This window comes from Bufo bufo, chromosome 1 (genome assembly GCF_905171765.1).
Source record: "Bufo bufo chromosome 1, aBufBuf1.1, whole genome shotgun sequence".
NCBI classification, from domain to species: domain Eukaryota; kingdom Metazoa; phylum Chordata; class Amphibia; order Anura; family Bufonidae; genus Bufo; species Bufo bufo.
This window is the reverse complement of record NC_053389.1, coordinates 755,876,073-755,890,322: the sequence shown is the minus strand read 5'-3', so window position 1 is coordinate 755,890,322 and position 14,250 is coordinate 755,876,073. Positions and strand designations below refer to the sequence as shown.

Below are 14,250 nucleotides of genomic sequence, written 5' to 3'. Positions count from 1 at the left end.
GGTTCCCATTAGATCATATATGATTGCTGACATTGACTATGATCAGCCTATCATCCCTTCTACCAAAAAGGGATTTCCTTTTAACCCATTGTAACCCATCATCTCCCAGCTCCTATGTACATAGCAATATCTTCTCCAGTGTGAGCAGAGTCACTCGCCAGTGTAAACCGTGGGATATTACATCCAGTCATTATCTGACAGGCATAAAAATGTATAAGATCCTGTCACCTGCATTGTGATCCCATTGTATGCAGTGATTGGATTAAAGAACCCCATTGGAGGTCACAGTGATGTAGTCGATGGATTTTGCAATGACGAGAAAAAAAAATCTGAACTGCCCTGACCCCCCCCCCCCTTCCCCTTCCAATTTGTGTAGCTTCCTTTACAGATTAACAAATCAATCCCTTTAAGGCTCCATTTACACGTCCGTGTGTGTTTTGCGGATCCACGGATCCGTGAATCCGCAAAACACGGACATTGGCGATGTGCATTCTGCATTTTGCGGACCTCACATCGCCGACACTTAATAGAAAATGCCTTTTCTTGTCCGCAATTGCAGACAAGAATAGGACATGTTCTATTTTTTTTCGGGATCGGAATTGCGGACCCGATGTGCTGCCCCATAGAGATGAATGGGTCCGCAATTCCGTTCCGCAAAATGCGGAACGAAATTGCGGACGTGTGAATGGACCCTTAGGCTTGTGTGTTGGCACTAATATGGGAAAGAAGTGAAACTCAGAATTAAAGGGGTATTCCCACTATAGACATTTATAGTGTAACACATGGACAGAGCTTATCAACCTCCGGCACTCCAGCTGTTGTGAAACTACTACTCTCATCATGCTGTGTACACTTCTATGAAATGTCTGAGAATAGCCAAGCAAGTATGTGGGAGTTAGGGTTTCACAAGAGCTGGAGTGTGGGTGATTGTCGAGCTGTGGCCTAGGATATGACTGTAAATGACTGATAGGTGGTGGTCTCATCACTGGAACCCTCAACATTTAGGAGGACCTAGGAGAGAGTCATGTGTGATAAGCTAAATTATAGTCTACGAGGGAGACTCTAGTAGTGCCTAAGGGATGAACCCGCTATGGTGGGCATGGGGGCATAGAAGGTGGATTTGAACTTATTATTCATTTCATCCCTTCTATGAAATAATATATGAAGACCCGAGCATGCATGATATTGGGGATGATAATGCACTAGTTAATAACCAGTGTGTACTGGGGCTTGTAGTCACAGACGTGTGCCTCATGTTGCATACCTAAGATGAGTCTTACTAAGGCCTATTGCACACGACCGTATGGCTTTTTCAGTGTTTTGCGATCCGTTTTTCACTGATCCGTTGTTCCGTTTTTTGTTTCCGTTGTGTTTCCGTTTCTGTTCAGTTTTTCCGTTCCGTTTTTCCGTATGGCATATACAGTATACAGTAATTACATAGATAAAATTGGGCTGGGCATAACATTTTCAATAGATGGTTCAGCAAAAAACGGAACGGAAACGGAAGACATACGGATGCATTTCCGTATGTGTTCCGTTTTTTTGCGGATCCATTGACTTGAATGGAGCCACGGACTGTGATTTGCGGGCAATAATAGGACATGTTCTATGTTAAAACGGAACGGAAAAACGGAAATACGGAAACGGAATGCATACGGAGTACATTCCGTTTTTTTTGCGGAACCATTGAAATGAATGGTTCCGTATACGGACCGTATACGGAACGCAAAAAACGGCCAGTAAACGGGGAAAAAAAACGGCCGTGTGCAGGAGGCCTAAGAAAGTGAAGAATGACTCAGATTATGGAAATTCTTTTGAAGAGCCATGAACTGGATTCACTTTTGCTTTAATAGATTATAAGTGCATTTATGACATGAAACAATGGAAAATGCAACATTTCAAATAAAAACAGAAATATTAAATAAGTACCTGATACAGGCCAGCGCCTCTCACCATGAGAGTGGTAGTCCACGTTACAAAACTTAACCCACACCTTTCATGCTAACCCTCTTCATACATCTAAGCAGGCTTTCCCTTCTAACCATGCAGGACAGTGGGGCGACCTCCAGTCAGGGGTCTGCACTAGGTTACTGACCACCATACCAGCTGTCCCACCCATGCCCTAAAGCTGGACACCAAAGAAACACCCAGAATGCCTTCATTTCTGCCTGACACGTGAAGGCATCTTATCAAAATGCAATATCCCACCTGGAATCATTATATGAAAAGTAATTATTAATAAAAATATATTATGATTTCACAGTCTCTAAGTCTGGTGGCTGAGATCACCACAGAGGCGGATGCCACCCTGCCAGGTAATACAGGTATGGGTAGTAGTGGTAGTTCTTATAGAGGCTCATGAGAGAGGTCCGGCTTAGTTCTCCATCCCGGCATAGCACAGGAAGAGAAGAAGTCTTATCCAGATCTTCCAGGTCAGTGGCCAGCTGCTTTCTCTTGGTTTTATATCGACGATTCTGGAACCAGATCTTCACCTGGGTCTCAGTCAGCTTCAGGCTCTTGGCCAGCTGGGCTCTTTCCGGAGCAGAGAGATATTTCTGGCTGGAGAACTTTCTCTCTAACTCTATGACTTGGGAATGGGAGAAGGCGGCCCGTGACCTCTTTGGAGGCTGTTTGGCTGCTTTATCCTCTCCCTTGGAAGGTTGTCGAGTAGTCGCAAGATCCAGCTGCTCAACCTCGAGATCATCTATAGGGAAATAGGTAGAAAATGACAGTAAATAAACTACCAAGTAAAAGTCTACAGTGTGATTTCAGAGTTAGCATTGTTTTATCATTGTCCACAATGTAAATCTGTAACATCTGTCTCCTCATGTGGCAGAGGAACATACCAGGACCTGGAAGCGACTGCTACCTCTGCCCCTCCATACCCCACTGCTACACCCCTTATTGTCCAGGAGCTATACCGTAGCTAAATGTAGGTATACCCATCACTGGAAGATCCACCCTTGAACAGATATTTTGCTACCGTCTCAATGCCCTGACATAGACTGTAGCAATGCTCCCCATGAGGGCAAATCCTTCAGTAATAATCAAGTAATACTTTGAATCACGTTCAATACATTTTTATGAACTATTAGGTCAGTACATTACTCGGTTGGAAGGTGAGTAGAAATGGAAGGCAAGACTATGTAAAGATGGCCAAGGACATTAGATATTTGTATGTGCAGATCCCGAAGATCTGTCTAGGGGCAACATTAAATAAATGACAAGTACCACAAAAATGGGCAAATTTGCCGAACATCTAGTTTATCCAAATTTCTGTTGGGTTTTCGATCTTTTAGGACCTGCATTTGCCTGGCTTCTCCTGCCACCGTACATCAGCTAAAGATCCCCACAGATGCCCATATTTTGGACAACATGACTAGTAAGGAACAGCAATCTTCTGTGATTCTAACCCATCAAACAGAACATCCAACGCTTCTAGGAATGTCCAATGTTTAACAATAGAAGTTCATCAGGTCATGGTTTTTTTTTTTTTTTTTCCCTGACATATTAAATATATAATATCAAATATAATTCCAAACACACAAGTCCTATGCAAAGACAACGCCAGCCATGTGTCGGAGTATGTCTGTGTGTGGTAGGGCTGGGGTGATCACAGCCACTGGTGAATTAGCAACGACCCTTCTGTCCTGTTCAGGTTCATTTAACCTGTAAAAACAGAAGCAGACCTCTGCCTGGTGGGAAACACATGGCGGGCGGTGGGTGTCAGCACTGTGTATGCAGGATAGGGGCAGCCATGTGTGTCATACCAGACAGTGGAGTAACACAGTAGCTGCTATGTCACTGTCAGGGTATCTACAGGGTATATTGCCTGGTGGCACTACCCTTGTGTAACTGGCTATGGAATGCTGCGTGGAACTACAAGTCCCAGCATATACAATTCATAAAAAGACACAGAAAGATTCATACCTGTCCTTAGACGAGTCTCCAGTGAGTAATGGGCTTTGGTTCTGTCATCCTCTGAGGTCTCTGTCTTAGGGGTGATGTCCACTGAGGATTCCTTCTCCTGGTCTTCAGGCTGGACTTCCAATTGTCTGTCTTTGCCTTTGCAGCCCAGGTCTGAGAGGATGTCCTGGATGAGGAAGGAGGTAAGAGGTCGGGTGGAGAGAGACATGTCTCCTGAAGGTGACAGTGACATCCAGCCTGCTGGGAGGATTATACAGAAGAATATAGTGTCCTCAGATTACTGCATCCCAGATACAAAGCTCTTCTTACTCTGCTCCTTACTTCTCTCTATATATTCCTGCTGTGCCCATCTCCGGCCCTCTCATTGGCTGAGCTCACACCCCTGGGTAACTTCTCATTGGCTGAGCTCGCCCCCCTCCTGAGCTCACACCCCTCTTCTCCCAGTGAGTAGAGCAGACAGGTAAATCAGCTCCTGTGTCTCAGCCTTACTGCTGCCATGCTAGTGCCCCGCCAGGACCTGCCATATGACACGGTGTGCCCCCAGGATTGGCATGCAGGGGACGATGGGCAGAGCTGCAGTATAATAGCATCATTGTATCTGATCTGATCATATCACTGGGCACTAATTATCGGCCATTATCTCCCAGTAGCTATTGTGTCAGTAATCCTTCTGTCATTTACTATGTTGATTCCTTAAAACACCAGTATAATCCCAGGAGCCTTCATCTGATAGAGAAGGAAGCAGCTGCAATAGACGGAGTAATGGGATTTCCACTCTTTCCCCAGATTATCGGCCGCTAATTGGCCAACTTCTTCCTTGCAAATGACTGGCAGACAATCTGTCTCAGTTTGGATTTTCATGGCCCTCACAGCCTGAACGTAATGGTACGATCCACTTCATGGTATGATCCACCAACGCGCAATAGATTGGACATGAGAACGGGGACGTTTGCTTTTTCCATTTTGTCAATCTTTGCGGTTATCAAGGTCAAAGATTAGTCGCCCAGCCAATTTAAAGTTCACTTCTGTAACACTAAGGTCTCATGCACACAACCGTATGCCGTTTTCAGTGTTTTGCGGGCCTTTTTAACGGATCAGTTTTTCCGTTTTTTGTTTCAGTAGTGTTTCCGGTTCAGTACCGTTTTTCTGTTTCGTTTTTCCGTATGGCATATACATTATACAGTGATTACATAGGAAAAATTGGGCTGGGCATAACATTTTCAATAGATGGTTCCGCAAAAAACGGAACGGATACGGAAGACATACGGAGTACATTCCGTACGTGTTTTTTGAGGACCGATTGACTTGAATGGAGCGACGGAACGTGATTTGCGGGCAATAATAGAACATGTTCTATCTTTCAATGGAAGGAAAAAACGGAAATACGGAAACGGAATGCACACGGAGACACTTCCGTTTTTTTGCTGACCCATTGAAATGAATAGTTCAGTATAAGTAACGCATACTGAAATAAAAACGCGGCCAGTATACTGAACGCAAAAAACTTTGGGGACATGAGCCCTTATACTGAACCATTCATTTCAATGGGTCAGCAAAAAAAACTGAAGTGTCTCCATGTCCATTCCGTTTCCGTATTTCTGTTCCGTTGAAAGATAGAACATGTTCTATTATTGCCCGCAAATCACGTTCCAAGGCTCCATTCAAGTCAATGGGTCCACACAAAAAAACGGAACACGTACGGAATGTACTCCGTATGTCTTCCGTATCCGTTCCATTTTTGCGGAACCATCTATTGGAAATTTTATGCCCAGCCCAATTTTTTCTATGTAATTACTGTATACTGTATATGCCATACGGAAAAACAGAACGGAACCGGAAACACTACTGAAACAAAAAACTGAAAAACGGATTTGTTAAAAACGGCCTGCAAAACACTGAAAAAGCCATACAGTCGTGTGCATGAGCCCTAAGTAACGCATACTGAACTAAAAAAACGGGCAGTATACTGAACGCAAAAAACATTTGTGTGCATGAGCCCTAAGGGATCATGCCCGCGAACGTGTGCAGACCGTGCCCGTATTGCAGATCGCAAACAGCAGGTTCACAATATACAGGCACCAGCCGTGTACGCTTTGTATCATGGATGCGAACCATTGACTTGAATGGGTCCATAATCCGCAAGATACTGAGCGGAAGCCCAAGGAAGCTCTGTAGATTTCAGTCTGAGCTTAAAAAAAAATGTGCAGGCTGAATCTTGCGGATCAAGTGAATGGACCCGCATCCGCAAACGACGGGCACATGGCCGGTGTCCGTGCATTGCGGACCGCTATTTTCAGTCCACGGCACAGGCATGGGGCACACAGGTACGTGTGCACGAGCCCTAAGGGTGCATTCACAGGACCGTATTTTCAGTCGGTGACCGATCCACATTTTTTTGCAGAGCGCACGTGGACCCATTGATTTCTATGGCGACGCCAAAAAAAAGCGGACGGCACACGGATGCCATCCATTGCAAATTATAAAACGTTTCCTATTCTTGTCCGTCGTTTTGCAGACAGGAATAGGGATTTTTCTCAAGGGGCCTGCAAAATGGGCGGGATGCACATGGACGAAAAACGGATACGGTCATGTGAATGACCCCTAATTTAGTAGAATTGGATGGGTTGAAATCCAACTTTTCCCCCTAAAGCCAGCCAGACATGTAAGTATGGTCGTCTGTCAGATCATTCATATGAGGCATCAAATCATAGATGTGCCAGACTGGAAGATCAAAGACTTACTGTAAAAAAAACGTACATAAAATATGTGCGTTTCCAGAAATTACTCCTTTCTGAAGACCCACACATTGGTCAGGAGACAGCTCCACAGCGCTGCATTTGTTCTGTCACTGTTCCCACACGACTTCTCTTTGATATAGGAAATACATGTGAACAGTCACCAAGAGACAGACAAGCATATCTGTGACCTGGTCTAGGCCGAGCTCCGAGCTGAGGTATTGTACAATCCACAGTATGTAGAGCGATTGGTGATGTTGTTGGTAATGATGGGTTTTGCCTAAGCTGATATTCCACTTCTCAGAAGAAAGACCAGGGGGTCATTTATCAAACTGGTGTAAAGGAGAACTGGCTCAGTTGCCCATAGCAACCAATCAGATTCCACCTTTCATTTCTCACAACTCCTTTGGAAAATGAAAGGTGGAATCTGATTGGTTGCTATGGGCAACTAAGCCAGTTCTACTTTACACCAGTTTGATAAATCTCCCCCTAGGTTTGTAGCGATGTTCACTCACTGGCAGCAAATTAATGTACAGAATAAGGCTTCTTTCACATAAAAATGTGTTTTATATTTCACCACTGACTTTCAGCAAACATCTGTCCACAGTATTTTTGGAAGAAAAACCAGGAGAAAAAGGCAAAAAAAAAAGTGTTTTTCCTAAAAGACAGGGATCAGGAGGGATCCAGAGTGATTCATAAAAGCATAATCCTTTAACGTCCTTTATTGTTGGCTATTCTTAATTCTGCTCAGCTCCTCCTATGGGTGCGCTTAAAGGGGTTGTCTCACTTCAGTAAGTGTCATTTATCATGTAGAGAAAGTTAATACGAGGCACTTACTAATAGTAACATAGTAACATAGTACATAAGGCCGAAAAAAGACATTTGTCCATCCAGTTCGGCCTGTCATCCTGCAAGTTGATCCAGAGGAAGGCAAAAAAAAAAACCTGTGAGGTAGAAGCCAATTTTCCCCACTTTAGGGGAATAAAAAATTCCTTCCCGACTCCAATCAGGCAATCAGAATATCTCCCTGGATCAACAACCCCTCTCTAGTAGCTATATCCTGTAATATTATTACACTCCAGAAATACATCCAGGCCCCTCTTGAATTCCTTTATTGTACTCACCATCACCACCTCCTCAGGCAGAGAGTTCCATAGTCTCACTGCTCTTACCGTAAAGAATCCTTTTCTATGTTTGTGTACAAACCTTCTGTCCTCCAGACGCAGAGGATGTCCCCTCGTCACAGTCACAGTCCTGGGGATAAATAGATGATGGGAGAGATCTCTGTACTGACCCCTGATATATTTATACATAGTAATTAGATCTCCCCTCAGTCGACTTTTTTCTAAAGTGAATAACCCTAATGTTGATAATCTATCAGGGTACTGTAGTTGCCCCATTCCAGTTATTACTTTAGTTGCCCTCCTCTAGACCCTCTCCAGCTCTACTATGTCTGCCTTGTTCACAGGAGCCCAGAACTGTACACAGGACTCAATGTGTGGTCTGACCAGTGATTTGTAAAGTGGTAGGACTATGTTCTCATCACGGGCATCTATGCCCCTTCTGATGCAACCTATTATCTTATTGGCCTTGGCAGCAGCTGCCTGACACTGTTTTTTGCAGCTTAGTTTGCTGTTTATTAAAATTCCTAGATCCTTTTCCATGTCAGTGTTACCGAGTGTTTTACCATTTAGTATGTACGGGTGACTTGCATTATTCCTTCCCATGTGCATAACCTTACATTTGTCAGTGTTAAACCTCATCTGCCACTTATCTGCCCAAGCCTCCAATCTATCCAGATCCCTCTGTAGTAGTATACTGTCCTCTTTACACAGTTTAGTGTCATCTGCGAAAATTGATATTTTACTATGCAAGCCTTCTACAAGATCATTAATAAATATATTGAAGAGAATAGGGCCCAATACTGACCCCTGAGGTACTCCACTAGTGACAGTGACCCAATCTGAGTGTGTACCGTTAATAACCACCCTCTGTTTTCTATCACTCAGCCAGTTACTTACCCACTTACAGACGTTTTCTCCCAGTCCGAGCATTCTCATTTTATATACTAACCTTTTATGCAGTACAGTGTCAAATGCTTTGGAGAAGTCCAGATATACGACATCCATTGATTCGCCGCTGTCAAGTCTAGAACTTACCTCCTCATAGAAACTGATTAAATTAGTTTGACATGACCGATCCCTCACGAAGCCATGCTGATATGGCGGTATTTGCTTATTTCCGTTGAGACGCTCTAACATAGCATCTCTTAGAAATCCTTCAAACAGATACGTATTGTGATTGTCCATATTGCCTCCTTTATTGGCTGGATTCATTTTTCTATCACATTATACACTGCTTGTATCCATGGTTACAACGACCACCCTGAAATCCAGCAACGGTGGTCATGCTTGCACAGTATAGGAAAATGCACCAGTCTATGCGTGCTCCCGTGGTCCCAGAGAGGCTGGCGTTTTTTCCTATAGTGTGCAAGCACTGGGCCTTGGATTACAGGGTGGTCGTAACCATGGAAATAAGCAGTGTATAATGTGATGGAAAAATGAACCCAGACAGCAAAGGAAGCAATATGGACAATCACAATACATTAGTAAGTGCCTTGTATTAACTTTCTCTACATGATTGGTGATGAACAAATAATTGAAAAATTTGATTCGGCTGCTTTACGGAATCTTACAAAAAAAATCTGCTTCGTGACAAATTACTTCGCCACGAAGCGCATTTCTTTGTAAGTAGTGACCATTGCGCTGCTCCCAGTCATTGAACCCGTTAGATGCCGCGTTAATACATGATCACGGCATCTGATGTTAATGACAGAGTGTAAAATAAGAAAAAATAAAAAAAATCATACTTACTGATCCATTTGCCGGCCGCCTCCATCTTGGTTGAAGGTCCGGCAAGAAATCTCACGCGGCCCGAGATGACATCATAATGCCGGCCAGCGTAGTGACGTCATACGCCACCGCATATGGGATTTAGTGTGAGATCTTCAAGCAAGATGGAGCAAATGGATCAGGTAAGTATTATTGTTTTTGTTTTTTACACTATTTCAGGCTAAATCGTTTCGCTACCACGAAGCACGAGGAAATTTGTCTTCACGGTGAATCGAATTTATACTTCGATTCGCTCATCACTATACATGATAAATGCCATTTGTTGAAGCGACACAACCCCTTTAACTCCTTGCTGTCCAGCTCTGGTAGCAGTGATGGCTTGACACACATAATCACGCAGCTGAATCAATCACTATGCAGCTATATACGGAAAGGGCTTTTTCTTTTATCTTTATGCTATGACTAAGAATGCTACAGTTGGTCGAAACGCGTAAGCCATTTACATGCAGAAAATGTATTTTTAACAGAAGTTAGTTAATAAAAAATTATGCTTTCATGAATCACGCGGAATCCCTATTGGTCCCTATTCAGACTGTAAGCTTGAACACTCTTTGGATCTACACAGTGGACTGAGCAATTATTACATGGGAGTGTCCTGGGTTTTTCTTCTTTGCACATTTTTTTCCTGAAAATGCCCTTAGAACGCTATAGAACTTATCATTTAAAGGGAAAATCAACAGTATTAAAACAAGCCTACTCCCTGGTAGGGTGGATCCCGCTGATTAAAATGATACCTTTCTTCTGAAAATCAGTTGCGGTGTTACCGAGAAACAAATACTTTTACTTTTTATGCAAATTAGGGCTTCAGTGGACCGAGTGGTGGGGCCAGCACAGGAAAGCTGAGAGGTATCATTTAATCAGCAGGGTCAACTCTACCAGGCAGTATGCCTGCTTTATGTTGATTAAGGGTGAGAGTTGGAGACTATGAAAGACCACATATGGGGTCATTTATGGAACTAGTGTAAAGTAGAACTGGCTTAGTTGCCCATAGCAACCAATCAGAGATTCCAACTTTCATTTTCCAAAAGAGCTGGAAAAAAAACCTAAAAGTAGCCCCAGGGTCGGACTGGCCATAGACCCTACAGGGAATTTTCCCCGTGGGCCGATGCCCATAGCACCACCCTAGCCCTCCTCACTGCCGCTGGCCGGGTACATACTACTGGGGTCACTATAGGGGTCATTACTAGAGGAAGTCCAGGCAGCAGGCTCGGACTGGCCCACCGGGGAGTCGGGGAAATCCTCGGTGGGCCCTGAACCAGCAAGTGAGCTTCCTTGCTTAGAAGGAAGTCTGTGATAAGCCCCGCCTTCCCTGTACACTTATGCACAGTAGGATGCATGCTGCCTGCGATTCATCCTAAATGAAAAGGAGGGCTCCACACCAGCGCTGATTCATGGGAGCTGACAAGTTTTGTGTAATCAGCACTCCTGGTCAGTGAGGCTGTTTCCACATGATCAGATTTTCATAAAATCGCTGCAAAAAACACAGCATTTTGCTGTGATTTTATGTAAATTAGATCATGTGGAAACAGCCTTACTGTGACCAGGAGTGCTGATTGGTCTAAAATCTGTCAGTCAATAGCACTGACAGCCTCTCCTCCAATGAGGCAGCTGTGCTAGAAGGACTGCTGCCTGTGTAACGTCCCAGAGGTGCATTACCACTTCTGCACCCTGCTGCTATCTCTTATGGTTAACCTCATGTCATCATACGTATTTATTGCAGGTTCTTCACTATGTGCATTCTCTATTTTGCAACTGTTATGTTATCATGTAATGTGCCTGGTACACCAGCAGGTGGCAGCATAAATGGCAGAGCTACAGGGACATAGAGCGGAACCTTCCATTCCATTCTAGCACCCCCCCCCCCCCCTCTATGGTGTGGTGGGCGTTTTCCCCCCACTTGCTGCAGGGAGGGAGAAGTTTAGTTTAGAGTGAGTTGCAATTTACCCCCTGCCAAGGAAGGGTGTGCAGCAGGTGCATGTCCCTGTTGGATGCGGATATGGAGGCAGAAGCTGGAAGGCTCTGAAGCCAGGAGTAAAATTCCCTGGACAAGTTTAGAGTCAGACTACAAGAGATAAGTTGCAGCACCCAGAGAAAGCTAAATTATACAGCTACCCTGATAGTACAGCAGAGCCAGAGAGCAATAGACGTAGCAGAGAGAAGTTTGCCTACCACAGTTAATGCCAAAGCATGCTGGAACCAAGACCAAGCCTGAGTCTGTTTGGAGAAAGCTGTTATCAACTTCATCACAAGGTCTGGACTCAATTTATTTCTTCATCTCCTTCATCACCTACCCCTTTTGCTCTGCTTCGGACGACAACACCTGAGGTCCAGTGTATCCAGGTAGGAGCACCGTGACACGTGCACCAACATTAAGGGACATTATAGGCCACCCTACACCACTCTGGCATTCCTACGCCTAGGTACCATCTACTACATCACTAAAAGGGGTCCTGTGCCCTTGTTGCTTCACTGCAACTGGCGTCACTAAAACAAGTACACTTATTTCTCTTAAATGGACCCCTTGCCGTGCGTCGCACCTGTGTGATCAGTCTGGAGCCCAGCCCTGTTGCTGCGAGGGGGAGGAGCCTGGCTCAGGACCTGGGGACACAACTAGCAACACAGAGGGCCATAAGGTGAGGAAGTAATCTACATGTATTGTAATTGGTTTGAAAGAGTGCCTGCATGTATGACAGTGTGTGTATGTAAGAGTACATGCATGAATGACAGTGTGTGTATGTAAGAGTGCTGCATGTAAGAATGTATGTGTATGTTAGAGTACATGCATGAATGACAGTGTGTGTATGTAAGAGTACATGCATGTATGACTGTGTGTATGTAAGAGTACATGCATGTATGACAGTGTGTGTATGTAAGAGTACATGCATGTATGACAGTGTGTGTTTGTAAGAGTACATGCATGTATGAAAGTGTGTTTATGTAAGAGTGCTGCATGTAAGAATGTATGTGTATGTTAGAGTACATGCATGTATGACAGTGTGTGTATGTAAGAGTGCCTGCATGAAATACAGTATGTGTTGAGCTAGTATTACAAGGTGGCTGCAGCAACGCTATACTACATCGCAGCTAGTAAAAGGAAATGGGGTCGTGCACAGTCACACAAAATCCAACCTACTGGATTTCTTGTGACTTTCAGATTGTGATTGTAAGAATCGTACAGGTCGCACCTATATGACACCTTTCATTTTAACTCACTGCAATGTACCAGCATGCCGCTGTGATCCTTGGTTGCACATCACATTGCGGGCCAAAATCATGGTGCAGCCTTAAAGGGGTTATCTGATTTTTTTTTATTTTTTTATTTCATGTTCCAACCTTAATTAGAGTAACAACTTTTTAATTGGCACTTATTAAATATTGCTTACTAAGCCAGCGCTTCTTGGTCTTCCGGGATCATGTGCTGTACATTGTACATGTGATCTTAGCCTAGTCACAACCCATAGAGCATGTGAAAGATTGTGACTACAACAAAACAGATACAGTCGTGTGCAGAAGGCCTAAAAGAGTGCCAGCATATGTAGAAGTATGCGTGTAAAAGAGTGCCGGCGTATGTAGAAGTATGCATGTAAAAGAGTGCCAGCATATGTAGAAGTATGCGTGTAAAAGAGTGCCAGCATATGTAGAAGTATGTGTGTAAAAGAGTGCCGGCGTATGTAGAAGTATGCGTGTAAAAGAGTGCCGGCGTATTTAGAAGTATGCGTGTAAAAGAGTGCCAGCATGTGTAGAAGTATGCATGTAAAAGAGTGCCGGCATGTGTAGAAATGTGCGAGTGAAAGAGTGTCAGTATGTGTAGAAGTATGCGTTTAAAAGAATGCCGGCGTATGTAGAAGTATGCGTGTAAAAGAGTGCCGGCATGTGTAGAAGTGTGCGTGTAAAAGAGTGCCAGCATGTGTAGAAGTATGCATGTAAAAGAGTGCTGGCATGTGTAGAAATGTGCAAGTAAAAGAGTGTCAGTATGTGTTGAAGTATGCATGTAAAAGAGTGCCGGCATGTGTAGAAGTGTGCGTGTAACAGAGTACCGGCATGTGTAGAAGTGTGCGTGTAAAAGAGTGTGTGTGGTTATTAAAGAGTGCGAGCATGTGTAGAAGTGTGCGTGTAAAAGAGTGCCAGCATGTGTAGAAGTGTACATGTAAAAGAGTGCCGGCATGTGTAGAAGTATGCGTGTAGAAGAGTGCCGGCGTATGTAGAAGTATGCGTGTAAACGAGTGCCGGCGTATTTAGAAGTATGCATGTAAAAGAGTGCCGGCATATGTAGAAGTATGCATGTAAAAGAGTGCCGGCATGTGTAGAAGTGTGCATGTAAAAGAGTGCCGGCATGTGTAGAAGTGTGCATGTAAAAGAGTGCCGGCATGTGTAGAAATGTGCGAGTAAAAGAGTGTCAGTATGTGTAGAAGTATGCGTGTAAAAGAGTGCCGGCGTATGTAGAAGTATGCATGTAAAAGAGTGCCGGCATGTGTAGAAGTGTGCGTGTAAAAGAGTGTGCGTGTAAAAGAGTGTGCGTGTAAAAGAGTGCCAGCATGTGTAGAAGTATGCATGTAAAAGAGTGCCGGCATGTGTAGAAGTATGCGTGTAAACGAGTGCCGGCATGTGTAGACGTGTGCATGTAAAAGAGTGCCGGCATGTGTAGAAGTATGCGTGTAAAAGAGTGCCGGCATGTG

General features: G+C 44.1%; 1 protein-coding gene across 1 annotated transcript; it reads right to left on the bottom strand.

Moving 5' to 3' along the window:
* Positions 1-1,946: 1,946 nt before the first annotated feature.
* NKX3-1 (NK3 homeobox 1) lies at positions 1,947-4,135 on the bottom strand. The gene is made up of 2 exons (XM_040414541.1): positions 3,931-4,135; positions 1,947-2,704 (listed from the first exon to the last, which is right to left on the bottom strand). The coding sequence occupies exons 1-2, from the start codon at positions 4,133-4,135 to the stop codon at positions 2,286-2,288; spliced, it is 624 nt and encodes a 207-aa protein (XP_040270475.1). The 3' UTR covers positions 1,947-2,285.
* Between the last annotated feature and the right edge of the window lie 10,115 nt (positions 4,136-14,250).